The 15,057-nt window shown below is 39.5% G+C and overlaps 1 protein-coding gene across 2 annotated transcripts in view; it reads left to right on the top strand.

Annotated features, from left to right (window-relative positions):
- The first annotated feature begins 6,977 nt into the window (after positions 1-6,977).
- LOC127009034 (N-chimaerin-like) overlaps positions 6,978-15,057 on the top strand; it is a 17,257-nt gene continuing 9,177 nt past the window's right edge. Inside the window, exons 1-7 of one of the 2 annotated variants that reach the window (XM_050881703.1) lie at positions 6,978-7,127; positions 10,214-10,246; positions 12,169-12,367; positions 12,822-13,059; positions 13,540-13,634; positions 14,061-14,197; positions 14,442-14,615. In XM_050881703.1, the coding sequence (XP_050737660.1) occupies positions 7,112-7,127; positions 10,214-10,246; positions 12,169-12,367; positions 12,822-13,059; positions 13,540-13,634; positions 14,061-14,197; positions 14,442-14,615 (892 nt within the window). In that variant the 5' untranslated portion in view covers positions 6,978-7,111. Of the gene's footprint in view, positions 7,128-10,213; positions 10,247-12,168; positions 12,368-12,821; positions 13,060-13,479; positions 13,635-14,060; positions 14,198-14,441; positions 14,616-15,057 lie in introns of both variants that reach the window. The other variant, XM_050881702.1, reaches the window with a different exon arrangement.

The following is a 15,057-nucleotide window of genomic DNA, read 5'->3' as shown; positions in this document are numbered from 1 at the left end:
AAGCGACGTCATCTTCCCTGCGCAACTTCGGGTGGTCGAGAATACCCGGTATGCTTTATTTTACCCTGGTAGTAAGCATATGAATGTGACCCAACGTGACGGGAAGGAAGAAAGGTACCGAGTGCGTGCGTGGTCGCTTGGTGGAATGACATGATCTGATTATAATTTCTTCGCGGAACTACGGTTAACTTATTTTGTGATCAGGGATATGTCCGTCTGTTATCCGTTGCGTGTGTGTTGAAGAATTAGGATAAAAGATAAAAACGGCGGCCTTTTTTTGTGTGTGAAGGCATGTAAGTAGTAATGCAGGGTTGTAATCGGTTGGTGAATGGAGAGTCAGGGTACCACTTAATTTTTTTCATCATTTTTATGCACTTCAAAAGGGGTTATAATAGGCATTCACCATCAACAGTCTCTCTCTCTCTCTCTCTCTCTCTCTCTCTCTCTCTCTCTCTCTCTCTCTCTCTCTCTCTCTCTCTCTCTCTCTCTCTCTCTCTCTCTCTCTCTCTCTCTCTCTCTCTCTCTCTCTCTCTCTCTCTCTCTCTCTCTCTCTTCTTCTTCTTCTTCTTCTTCTTCTTCTTCTCTTCCCATACCTCCTCCTCCTCCTCTTCAGTACCAATTTCAAAACATTATGATAGAAAACTTATCTCGTATATGTGTAACGACGTTGAAATGGGAGTGTGAGCAGCTGATGAGTTCATGTGATTCCTGTCCACTCACTTTATCTCATTTTTCATCTCATCATTTCCTATTATGACAGTTTTTTTTTCCCACTCTGCCTCCTCGAATATGAAGGTCCAGCTGCCGTTTTTGCCTGTCTTATTCGCACTGGCTTTGGGAATGGTCTGAGTGCCTTCACGTATTCTTTGTTGCTGCGTGATCTTCCTGTTTTCAGTTTGCCTCTCTTTTCATCTCATTATTTCTTCTTGTAACAGTTTTTTTCCCATCTCGCCTCCTCAGGTATGAAGGTCCAACTGCCGTCTTGCCAGTCTTGTTTGCTCTGGTTTTGGAAATGGTCTGAGTGCCTTCAAGTCTTTGTTGTTGCTTGATCTTGCCGTTGTCAGTTTGTCTCACGTTTCATTTCATTAGTTCCTCTTTTGGCATTTTTTTTCCCACCTCGCCTCCTCAGGTATGAAGATCCAGCTGCGGTCTTGCCAATCTTGTTTGCTCTGGTTTTAGAAATGGCCTGAGTGCCTTCACGCCTGCTTTGTTGTTGCTTGATCTCGCCGTTGTTATAGGGACGTGACTTATTTTTTAGGTGCATGTTTATATTTAGTCGCGGATGAAACTTTATATCAGTTCGTACGAATTCTTGGGGAGTCTTGGTGAAACACTTTTTAAAGCAACATATATGAATATTTTATTTTGTTTTCTTCAAGTAGGACAGCAGGCACAATTTACATGCCAGCTTAGAGTATGTCAGTCTGCTTCCAGGAACACGACTTAATAGGTGTCCATGGAGGGTAGCGAGGTGCTGTTGCTGATGAAGGACGTCCGTACTGATCGAGAAAGAGGGCGCTGCTCATTCCACCTCACATTCTCAAAGGACTACTTATTCCACTTACACACTAATTTCTAGTATACCTCAGGATGGAATATATATATATATATATATATATATATATATATATATATATATATATATATATATATATATATATATATATATATATATATACGTTTTCAGACCATTTTCAAGAGGGAAGTATCAAAACACCTCTCTAACAGTTTTGAACACGTCAATTAGGATCCTGTTTCCTTTCATGTTTATTTGGGAGAGTTGATTCTGCAGTTTTTATTTTTCTTACAAATGATTTTAAAGAACCTCTTTTCTTTGTCGCCACCGGTAATGTCGCCACATATGAAGATACACAGTGCGTACTTACAGGGCAATTCATTTCACCGTCCATTGATTTGGTAATTGAATTAGTAATTTCAAAACAACCGAGAAACAGTTGTCAAGGTGACGGGGACGACGGGGGCGAGGCCTAATGTCCCGCTGCCCTGTCAACACCTCTGCTTCATGGAGGATACACGTGAAATAAATCCATCTAACAGTTTTCTTCAGTTGCTGAAAATATATGCAACTTCTTATTGGGCCATTTCATTAGCCCAACCCAGTGTCTTTGTAAGCGCCCAAACCAAGCACCCAGTCCATGCTTGTCGGGTGTTCAGCTAACCACCCGGTACTGGATTTGTTCTTCTGTTTAGTATCACCCACTGTGTTAGCTTTTATATAAACACCGAACACTAAGGACTTCATAATCACTAAACATTATGGATTATGTAACCACCAAACACTAAGAAAGAAATTTTGAAGTATTTTGTGTTTTGTATTTTTATATTTGTGTTGGAGTATGGAACTTTTTTTACACCAGAGGAGGCACTCAGGGGCAAACAACAAAAACAAAACTGAAAGAAGCCCGCAGAAAATACATGAAAAGTCCCGCAGAAACGTCCCCAGGCAGCCAGCAGCACCATGGAACGCTCAGAGGCCGTGTTATATTTCCCTTTTCCTCGGCCCTGCTTAACACTTTTTTCCTTCTTTCAGTGTTGTACCATGACGCCGCTGAATCACAGGTCATGGCCAGTCGCTGATATCCTGTTCACTTTCCATTGCACCGTTTCGTAACATTGCGTCACCTTTTGTACAATAGAACGAAAGCATACGGTCAGTGCACCCCTTTTTCCACGTTCTCATCGCTAATATTACATTCACTTTCCATTTACTACACCTTTTTGTAACATGAGGACGTCACCTACACTGTTACGGACAAAATCATGCGGTCAGTGCACACCTTTCTTCACGTTCTTATGTTGAGATTTTAACAGAAACACGATTTTGTACTTGCTTTCATGGAACTTGTAACTGGAAGAAAAGAACTGTTCCGGTAAAGGGAGGAGAGAGCCAAGAACCAACGAACCTCACTACACTCCACTCTCCACGTTCTTATATAGAGATTTAAATAGACTCACGACCTTTTGACTTGCTGACACTTAACTTGTAACTTGAAGGAATAACAACTGTGCCGGGAAAGGGAGGAGATGAGCAGGTAAGGTTATGTTCAGGCGCCACCGTAATCCATTAGTAAGTGAAGCGCGCGCCTACCTGGGTCGGTTGGTAGTCAAGGCTTAGGCGGGAATGACCAGCCAGAGGTGCCCCGCGTCGCCTCTGGTCGCCAACAACAGTCAAACCATCGCGGGTCGTCCTGGTTACTCCTACGTCACCTCCACGTCACCCCGCCCCCCCGCCAGTCACCGTTCCTGGATGACTCTTGGCCGCCCATGTCACCGTGCTATAGCCCAATGGGGAGGCTCGCTGCGTGTGTGTGTGTGTGTGTGTGTGTGTGTGTGTGTGTAGCCCTGATGAGCAATCACTCACTACCTGCCCCCACACACTTGAAGTTTATCTTTGTTAATAACGAAAGGGAATTGTTTCATTAGCTTGGTGTGTGTGTGTGTGTGTGTGTGTGTGTGTGTGTGTGTGTGTGTGTGTGTGTGTGTGTGTGTGTGTGTGTGTGATATTTCTTTTAATTAAAACATTTCATAAGAACATAAGAACATAAGAACGGAAGGAGTCTGCAAGAGACCGGTTGGCCTATACAAGGCAGCTCCTGTACACTCAACCCCACCTTACCTCACCATCCATGGCTTTATCTAACCTCTTCTTGAATGTATCTACGGTATTGGCACCCACAACATGGCTCCCAAGCCTGTTCCATTCGTCCACCACTCTATTGGTGAACCAATTCTTGCCTATGTCTTTGTTAAATCTGAATTTGTCAAACTTAAAACCATTGCTACGGGTCCTACCCGGCTCTTTTACTATCAAAATCTTATTGACATCCCCTTTATTAAATCCCTTCATCCATTTATAGACTTCGATCAAGTCTCCTCGCAACCTTCGCCTTTCTAGCGAGTGTAGATTTGACTGCTTCAGTCTGTCTTCATAAGGCAAGTTTCTCACCCCCTGAATTACAGGTCATGCTTTTTTGAGTACTGAAGAACTTTTATTGCGCTGTAAAACGTATGATTTTCAACACACACACACACACACACACACACACACACACACACACACACACACACACACACACATAAATCAAGGGGGTGGGTAGGGGGGCGTGGTGGTGGTGGGTGTGTCGGCGCGGTGCACAAGGCCACACAGGGGCGGGCAGGTAGCACCAAGGTCAGTATAGGGCGGCCTAATTGCCCGGCGATCAATTTTCCCGAGGGAGGACCTGCAGCCTGGGATAATTTTATACTTTGGGCTATAATTCCTTCTTCCTCCTTGCTTTAGAGAACAAAATCCTAACTAGGCTGAGCAGGTAGTCATCGCTGTCCAAATATTGGTGGTGTCTGTTTGTAAATCAGACAGTCTTTAGGCACAGTTACAGTCTGACAAATATCGTAGTTGTTTGCTGGCTGTCAGTGCCTGATGGGCGGGCGGTAGTGGCTGCGCGCTGAAAATAGTATTCTTTATTATTGATTGGACAAGTAGTCAGAGGGGTTATGTTATCTTATAAATAGATCTTCATTAAGTAATTAAGCAGAGATGAATTAGTTTTAGCATCGATATGTTACTATTTCAGCAGCGAAAAAAAATATTCATAGCAATATTAAGTTGCTTCATATTTGAGCCATAATATGTTACTATCCGATAAGTTAAGGTAGGTTCTGTTAATTAATAAATCATTCTTAACTGAGTTGCGATAGGTTACTATAAAAAATGGCTACAGGTTACTATGTTGGCGTTGTTAGGTTACTGTCATCAGCGTCGATAGGGTACTCTTTTAGCGGCGACAAGTTACTATTAATCAAGTTAATGTGGATTAGAAGGCGTGGCGTGCCATGAAGAGACGTGCAGTTCTATACCGACTAAGGGAACAAGGACTAGATGGCCCGGGGGAGAAGGGGAGGCTGATAGGGAAGAGGGACACCCGGGAACGTTGGCAGAGAGAGAGAGAGAGAGAGAGAGAGAGAGAGAGAGAGAGAGAGAGAGACTGACTTGATTGACTCTCCTTACGGGTTATCTCACACGAGTCTTTCCTCCCGATCTTTTATCCTTTTTATGACTATTTTAATCGCTGTAAATGCATCTTTTTTTATGACTGAGTTCACAGTAGCCACTTTCCCTCGGTTTTCTCCTCTTCATTTTCGACTGTGCGAAGATTAATTGGTGTTGAAAAGTTGCTGTAAAATCTTCGAGAGGGACTTCGTTACAGAAAATCTCTCTCTCTCTCTCTCTCTCTCTCTCTCTCTCTCTCTCTCTCTCTCTCTCTCTCTCTCTCTCTCTCTCTCTCATTTTTGTCCTTCTTTCCTTCGTTTCTTTCCTGTCTGTTCTTACGCATATCATTAGTACTCTCTGTTCTCTCTCTCTCTCTCTCTCTCTCTCTCTCTCTCTCTCTCTCTCTCTCTCTCTCTCTCTCTCTTATCTGATAACGCTCCCTAGGCTGTGAACTCTTGATATCTCCGCTGTGTATGTGGAGATAACTCGTGCGTGAGAATAAGATTAACATGTTCTCGTGCAGCCGACGGTATACTACAATTGTTTTTTTAGTATTAGTCTTCACCAATAATAATGTGCTGATTTTATCTTTTTGACCCGTTTTACAAAGAGCGGTCAGTTGTTGTTGTTTCTTTATATCACTTCTTACGACTGAGTTTGTAATATGCCGACTTAACTCTGAAAATCCAACACTTCAAACTAATTCCTCGTTCCAAAAGTGACATTAAAAAGCCACTTAATAAATACTAATACGACGTTCATAATATCTGGTGGTAACTTCCGCCAGAACTTTCCTATCAAAACTGTAATGGCGAGCACTAGTATGGAGGCAAAGCATACCCTACGACCTTTGATTAAGTTATTGAAGTCTTTATCTGTAAAAAGCCAGCCTGAACACCGACTCTACGTACCTTATCCCACACTGCATTACGTTGCCTTATATACGACAACGCTGGACATCTCTCCTCCCAAAACTGACCCCTCTTTCGGCCACCTCCTTGGATTCTTTTTAGGAGCAGCGAGTAGCGGGCTTTTTTTTATTATTGTTTCCTTTGTTTTGTGCCCTTGAGCTGTCTCCTCTGTTGTAAAAAAAAAAATAATAATAATCTTACATGACACGCTTGATTGAATACCGTCATTTGCTGGGGGGGGGGGGGGGAGGTGACAGCTTTGAGGCAGAAACTGATAAGTGCAATGTTTTAAGTGACGATGACTTGGTAAGACTGACAGTGACTTGTAAATCATTTCCGCGTATGTTTTCCTCTTTACTGGTCTCATTTTGCGTTTTTTTTCTTCTTCTTTTTTTACAGCGAAGGAGACAGCACAAGGGCACACAAAAAAGGAAACAACAATAAAAAAAAGCCCGCTACTCGCTGCTCCTGTTAAGACTCCGAAGAGGTGGCCGAAAGAGCAGTCAATTATGTCAATTATGAAAGCCGTGAATCTACTCAACACATGTAAGTAGGCAGGTAGTTAGACTTTGCTCCATATTACATTACTGATTACTCTCTCTCTCTCTCTCTCTCTCTCTCTCTCTCTCTCTCTCTTCTTCTTCTTCTTTAAAAACAAGCTCGACCATCACGATCCTTCAACTTAATATTTACTAAAGTAGAAATGCAAAGTTTTGGAGCTATCTGACTAATGTAGAGGTTTAAGGACAGACCACCTAGTTTGGACCATAGGGTCTTATCTGTGTGGTCTGAATTTCTCTCTCTCTCTCTCTCTCTCTCTCTCTCTCTCTCTCTCTCTCTCTCTCTCTCTCTCTCTCTCTCCTTATATAGTACATTCATATATCTGTTCATTTATGTATATATTTACTTATACATTTACGAGTATGCATGTGTATAATCATGAGTACTTTGCATATTGACCGACTTTAGTTAATTAATATTTCGAACGTTTATAGCAACTTTTGGCACTAGTTTTGGCGCTAAATGATCTGGCAACTCTGCACAGGAACTGACAGCCAGCCAGGTGCCAAGTAGTCAAGGCTGAGGGGCGGCGAGAGGGGGACGTGTGCTCCTCTGTATCTCCTTTAAGTGCTGCCATAAACACTTCACTCCTCTCCAAGCTCCTCCTCGGAAATTATATGACGCCTGTAACATGACGACGGGGAGCGGTACGTTGACTTGCGTGTTATTGTTGAAGGGAATAAAGGAGTAAGGAAGAAAGTGGGCGGGCCTTGTTTTGTTTACATTTTGCTTGGCTTGTTTACCTTGATTGTGCTTTCGTGTGTGTTTGTCTTGTTTGTGTCTTCGTGTGTGTCTTGTTTGTGTGTCTACGTCTTGTTTTTTTGTTGTGTGTATGTCTTGTTTTGTGTATATGTCTTGTTTGTTTCTTCGTTTGTGTTTTTGTATGTCTTGATTGCGTGTTTTGTTTGTTTGTGTGTGTGTTCTTATGTGTCTTGTTTGTGTCCTCGTATGTGTCTTTTTCTACCTTGTTTATGCCTGGGTTATTCCTTCCGTTATGCCTTACTTCTGCTTTCGTTTACATTTTTGTGTATGCCTTGTTCATTCATTTGTTTATTCCATTTGTCTATCTTGTTTATGCTTTGCTTATTCTTTCTTTTATGCCTTCTTCATTCCTTCATTTATTTCTTTTTATAATTTTGTTTGTGCCTTGTTCATACCTTTGTTTGTCTTCATTTATGCATTGTTTGTCTCAGTGTTCACACCTTGTTTGTGTTTGTTTATGCCTGCACCTGCCTTGTTTATTCCTTTGTTAATAATTTGCTCCTTATGTATGCCTTGTTTATCACCTTTTTGATGCCTTATTAGTAAGTAATTAATACCTTCATGTATGCATCATTGTATATTCCTTAATTTATGCCTTGTTTGTACCATCATTTAGCTATATATGCCTTTGCCTGCCACAACATTACATTTTGCTTGATCACATTTTCTTTGTGACATTCCCTGCCACAAGTTTGGTTACAAGGCAGTGCTAAATAGCTGCTTTAAGCCTACCAATAAGTTAAGAGCAGCCAGGATTTAGTTTAGATGAAATTTTGTTTGTTTCTTCTTTCAAAACTGTAATGATTGTGTTGCAACAAGACTTTTTAATTAGCAAAAAACTTGTGTATAGCTGCTTTCCAGGTACTAAGAGAAGCTGTGATGGATGCTTATGAAACTAAGGGAGTAGTAATTGAAGGAACCCTTCCAAAATAGGTTAATATTGAATAACTGTATTTACTGATATATAAAAGAAAGAGTTGGTATTTGTTAAGGAAAGAGTACACCTTTATGTTTCAGTGTTTTCATAATTTTAGTAATAAATACAGATACAATAAAAACAAACTACAAGCAGGAAGATTTTGGGAAGGAGTTAGGGAATGACCGCTTCCATATAGGGAGGTCACATATTTATATTCACCTGTCTTTTAGTGACCTTAAGGTTTATCAGGCAGGTGTATGCTCTAGGGTCACTAAAAATGAGGTGAATACATATGTTAATGTAACCTCTCTTTAAGGGACTCCGCTCCTTCAACCCCCAGAAAGTGTTATTGTTTCCAGTTCTGTTATTGCTCTTGGGTTCATTACTATTATGTGTACGGTTGTTTGTTTGAAAGAAATGATAGCCAGAGTAAGGATTTGTGTGCAAGGCTGAAAGTGAGAGGGATCAGGCTTATTTGCAGCTGATACTGTATTCTTGGTAGAGAATTAGAGGATGCTGCAGAGAATTTTGGATGAATTGAGCAGGTTGTGTAAGAGGAAAAAATGAGAGGAAATGTTGGTAAGAGTAAAGCAACAGTATTTGAGAGGGCATAAGAACAGAAAATTGATTTTGCAAAACCATACAGAGTTAGGGCAGAGAGCACGATAGAGTTAAGATCTGATAAACCCTTAAATGCAAACAATATTTTTTGTGATGCGTCTGCAAACAATGGGTGAATTTAACCCAATATTAAGAAAAGGATAAAAAAATGTTACTTTCACTATCAAATCCAAAATCAACGTATGAAAATACAACTCTCACTTCATTTACAAGCATAATATTAACACCGTACAAAGATAATAAGTTATTTTTATTTTGTTTTGAAAGTAAGAACAAAAATGAGCATTATTTGTCAATGATTAAACCTTAATAAATTCCCGAACACAATAAATATTGGCTCGAAGGACAATAGCTACAACAGCGATTGTTGCTGGTCCTTGGAGACTCACGCTGGCTGCCTCACTACCCTTACGGTGAATTTCGCCTTATATTTGGAATTGTCACCTTCCCCTCGATTGAGTGCAAACATTGGGTGAAATTGACCGCAGTCATGAATAAAACTCAAAATATGGGCAAGAGGCTATGGGGAACTGAGAATACGTGGAAGGGCAGCTGCGTACCCTTCCTTATCACTTGTAAACAGAGGGGAGACAAAAAGCTGCGGTTAATTTTACCCAATGTTTGCATTCCAGGGTTAAGGAAGAGAAAATGGAAAAAGTAATTGATTTTAAGTACTTAAGAACAGTTATGTAAGCATAGGAGTGTGGAGGGAGCAATGAAGGACAGACCAGTAAATAGGTGTGTTAGAGTTATGAAAGGAAGTGTGAGCATGGGCATAAAGAAGGTTATAAGAAATAGTAGTATTCCTCCAACTCTGTCATGTACATCAGTCATGGGTTTGGAGTGGTGCATTGCAAACACAAATATATGTGAAAGAAATGAACAACATAAGAGGGGCATGTGATGTGTCCAGTTGGGATGAAGAAAGTAATGAAGATGTGGATAAGAGTTTTGGTGGGGGTGTGAAAGCAAAGGGAGTGGAATTGTTGAATGGGTGAAACTGGATATTCTGTGATGGTTTGGACATGCCATGAGAATGAATGAGGATGACTGTGTGAAGAGAGTCTATGAAGGCAGGATCAAGGGTGAGGATGTCAGAGTAACACCACGAGTGAAATGGATCAATAAGATGGATGATTATTGAAAGAGGCAATGGAGTGAATGTGCTGAGAGGAAATTTGGAACAGGAAAAGTTGGAGGCATTTTTGCTATGGGCACCTCCTTGGGGGAATGGGGAACAATGTGTAAGAGATACAGATAGATGAACATCACCTCTTGGCTTTTATTCAAGATGATACCCTCTAATCCCTGTAAATTATTACCTAATATACCGTAACCCTCAGAAATGTCAGTCATTTTGCCAATTTTGAAGCAAATGTAATTGCCAAATGCTTACTTGTTCTTATCTAACATGCCTCCTCATTGTTGCAGGTGACAAGAGCAGCAACATGTGGAAATCTTTCCGTAAGTAGATCCCTGGAGCAGCAGGCATTAGGGTTATAGTTGTTATGTGTACAGCTGGTATAGAAAGTCCTCTATACATAATTGCAAGTTATATGTTTAGCTGTTGTGAAAACTCATGATACACATTGGGAATAGGTAGCCAAATTAGGGAGCAGACAGCCAAACAATGAGCACAAGACACTCCTGGTGAGGTATAAAGGGGGGCAAAAGGATGGCTCTACAGCTGCCACATCTGTCTAAAAGGTGAATGAAAATTCCACTTGATGATTTAAGACATACATGTATTCCTCCTAGTCTATTCCCTTTTGACTTTACTATGCCTGATATTAAAATTCTGAAATGAAAGTAACAGAATGGCAACCCAGAAATTGTTTAAGTCAGAGCAGGCAGGTGGCTAGGTGGAGAGATGAAATTGGATAATATGCAAATGCATTGCACCAACATCACTCAGATAGAGGTGGAGAACATTGGGAGAGGTCTTTGTTTTGTTTTTGACTAGTAATGACTAAAGAAGATGATGAAGATGATTCAGTTCTATAGTTTAAGTTACAAAGATACTTGAAAAATATTCATGTAAACAGAATTTACAGATGCTACAACATTTCTATTTCTATTTACCTTTGCTGTGTCATGTCACTATTACTAAACCTGTGTTCTACCAATAGATATCCATTACTCAAAAATCACTTGCATCTCCTGCAACCAACCCATCTGTTGTCTGTAATAAGTAATCTAATAATATCTTCACCATTTGGTCATGTACACTGTACATTTAAACATATCAGATCCCAATATCACTATCAGCAGCTTGCCATTAGCCATTTGGGTATAGTGTCAATTTGACTACTTGTGTCTGTTTTTATGAGTAAAGCCAGGAAAAACACAGGACACTTTCATTGCTAAGAATGAAATATTTTGTGTTTCTATGATATACTATCTATAAGTGTTGTTAGGATTGTGTACCGTATATAGCTTGTACTCTTGTGACACTGCTGATGGACACCTGTATTGACTATCTGGATATTAAACACAGCCAATGTTGCACAACCAACAGAACCAAAGAAACTTGTGCCTTCTCTGTCTCCATGGTATGATTCCATGGAATTTTCACTGCTATGATGAAAAACTTGATTATGTAATTAGCTGTAAAATGATATTTAGTAATTTGGATTAAAGTGTTGATGTGCATATATATATATATATATATATATATATATATATATATATATATATATATATATATATATATATATATATATATATATATATATATATATATATATATATATATATATATATATATATATATATATATATATATATATATATATATTAGTTTCTTCAGAATGCCTTGATTCTTAAGCAGGCAGCATTTTAATGTGTTGATCTGAAGCATCTTCCAGCACAGATATGTATCCTCCAGCAGTGGAAAGTAGCGATAAGCCGAGCTCATGACGCGAAGTGCGTCACACAAAAAAAGTCGTGTGATAATTATATCAAAAGTCTTTTCCTGTATGTGAACACATTGTAACGACACATTTGCTAGTGAACTTGCACAAGGCCCATATTGAAATATTGTTTTATGTGAAAAGTATATATATATATATATATATATATATATATATATATATATATATATATATATATATATATATATATATATATATATATATATATATATATATATATATATATATATATATATATATATATATATATATATATATATATATATATATATATATATATATATAAATTGGCTAAATTGATTAAATATTTAGTCAGAGGGCCTCAGTGGTGTATCAATGGCAGTTATTCTTTTTAGGTACTTGTTTCTCCATGAATAATTATTTTTCAAAATCCTCTCTCAGTTTGGAAAAAAATGCATCCAAGTACAACACAGCAGCTTTGTCTTTTTACAGTTTATCAGCTGCAGCATGAAGCACCAAAGCCTGCTGCTGTTCTCTGCACTGATCGGCCCCCAGACAGCCCCCCCTACTACGGCCTAGAGTATCACGGTAACATCAGTGCCCATGAGTGCCAAGCGCTGCTTGATCAGGAGGGAGCCTACTTGGTGCGACAGAGGGACAGAGCACGAGGCTTCTCCACTCTCAGCATTTGGTAAGAGATGGCCAAGGATAGAGAGAGGCATTAGATGAAAAAACATACAAGGAAACAAACATATTTTGATTATACTATTCAGCAAAACCAATGTAAATCAAATCTTAAACAATGCCTGTTAATGAGCTTTATGAATTGAAGTTTTGCATTTAGGTTTCAAACAATATCACTCACCATCTTCCTTATTTCCACACACCCCATTCACCCTGTCCTTGCTTGCTATTATTTCCTTGACTTTTCAACTACTTGCTTCCTCCTCAACCCCTTCACCACTTCTTTCCATCCTCCTTATCCTATCACCATAATCACCTCTTAGTCACCACGCTCAGTTCTCAGTCAAACCATCACCTTATCCCCCATTTCTATTCCATTACTCTCGCCCTCACCCTCCCTACACAACTCCACCATCTATCTCACCCTTTGGAAGTAATTCTCACCAGCTCACTCACTCCAGGTTTGATCGGCAAGTTAAGCACTATAGACTGTACTACGATGGTCAGAAGCATTATGTTGGGGAGAAGCGCTTTGACACGCTACACAGCCTGGTGCACGATGGGCTTGTGTGTCTCTATATTGAGCTGCATGCTGGCGACCATCTCCGGGCCATGCAGGCTGCCTCCTACTCTGAATCCCCTTACTACACCCTTACCAGATGCAACCGGACCCCCAAGCGACCACCACTTGGCAAAGAGGTGGGTCAGCAGTTTTTTTTTTTTTTTTTTTTTTTTTTTTTTTTTACACCTTTTTTCATGATTATTCCTTGCCATGCAGGAAAACTTTCCATGTTCATGTTCACTCACTTATAGTACTTCCATTTGAAACTGGCTGGTGGGGTGTTGGCTGCTGCGGGGTCAGCCCCGCCCTGCACCTTGCCACATAATTGTTCTTGATTAAGTTTGATTTGTTTTACTATTTTTTATTACAGATTTTTTGGTTTTCCTTTGTGGTAGAGAATTATTCACCCACTGGATTTGTAAATATCTTTTATAAAGCTGTCATTGTTAGTGAATTTATAGCAAAATTTAAACAAAACCTTTTTAACAATATTGGCTATTTTCTGTCAGTGGTGTTCTCTAAATTGTCTGTAATTAAACTACCTATTTACTCTACAGAATGATCATCCTTCAGCAAATACAGTTGATAGGCCAACCTATTTCATTGATTCTATCCAGGAGGAAGTAGATACCCAGACATCTGACTCGCCCAAAGAGTTGAACACCCAAAGGCCTCACAGGTTTAGTGTCAACACCTTCAGTGGCCTTATTTGGTAAGGAAGTTGGAAGTATTTCTGGACATTTTATCCTTTGCAAATTATATTGGATTATATGTGTAGTATTTGTTATAACTTTTATTTCCCTAGTGCAGTGGTTCTTAAAAGTTTATCAGCCTCAATACCCCCAACCATACAGTCAACCTTACATGTATATCCCCTCTTCAATATTTGCATACATTGTCCAATTTCTTATCTTTGTCATGAAAATATGAGAAAAGAGGATAACTGGATAAGCTGGTAAATTTTTTAAACTGTTTTGGGTGCTTGTTAGTTACCAAACAGTGCAAGACAGTGTTCATTTAATTTCTGAGCTGCATTTTTTATATGCCCTGTGAACCCATTTCAGTACTCCTTGGGTGTATTGAAGCTCCACTTTAAGAACACTTACCTTTGTGGGATGACCACCAATGAATCTTTCAGGTGTGGTTTTTGTGGTCACTTCTTGTGGGGGTTTGTGTCTCAGGGAGTGAAGTGTCAGGACTGTGGCTTTAAGGCTCACAAGCAATGCAGCTATAGAGTTCCCAATGACTGCTCTCCAGACCTCAAGAACCTTCAGAGTAAGACCTCAGCTTCATTATATTTTGTATAGTATACTTTCATTTACATTTTAATGTAACAAATAACTCTCGAACAGGGGTACCTTGAATAATTTATTCATCAATTCGTGATTTCTTTGTGTGAGTTTACCTTTATTATGTGCAGTAATTTATTCAGTAAACATTCAGAACAGTTCACAGTTCAGAAAAATAAATTTTGGAAACAGGTAAAGACTTTATCTTAACTTTCTTTTACCCCCTACAGGTATATTTGGGGTTGACTTGACTACCAGTGTGGCCAGAGGATCACTAGAGGTGCCAGCTGTGGTGACAGAGTGCATCAATGAAATTGAGGCACGAGGCTTGATGTCTGAGGGGATATACCGTGTGCCAGGCTCACAGGACCAGGTGGTGGCACTCAAGCTGGCCTTTGAGAGGGGTGAGTTAGCCCTGTGCATCAGGCTCCGTTGTTGTACATGCATTTGTACATGCATGTGTACATACACATGTGTGTTTTACATAATTCATAGTCATACAGTTTTACCTTGTTTCTGCTATTTCTGTTTATAGCTGATTATTTTGTTTCACCCAAGAGGACCCTCACCTCAGCGTACCAGTGCTACAGGCAACACCTAAAAAATAAATAAATAAATAAATATAAAATCTAGTTATTTGAGTGACTGAAAAATATATTTCTTTGCATAATTATTGTCTGTGGTCATTCTGAGATTGTACTCATCTTTCCCAGCCTCTCCATCATATTTTACAAGAGTGTTACTTCTGTCGCTGTCATCTGTTTTGTTTAATTTTAATCGTAATTGATCGTTTTCTTTTCTTCAGAACAGTGAATTTACTACTCAGTCTCTCATTATACATTATTA

The sequence above is a fragment of the Eriocheir sinensis genome, chromosome 39, assembly GCF_024679095.1.
Source record: "Eriocheir sinensis breed Jianghai 21 chromosome 39, ASM2467909v1, whole genome shotgun sequence".
NCBI classification, from domain to species: domain Eukaryota; kingdom Metazoa; phylum Arthropoda; class Malacostraca; order Decapoda; family Varunidae; genus Eriocheir; species Eriocheir sinensis.
Note: the sequence above shows the minus strand (reverse complement) of the source record. Positions and strands in the feature narration are given on the sequence as shown.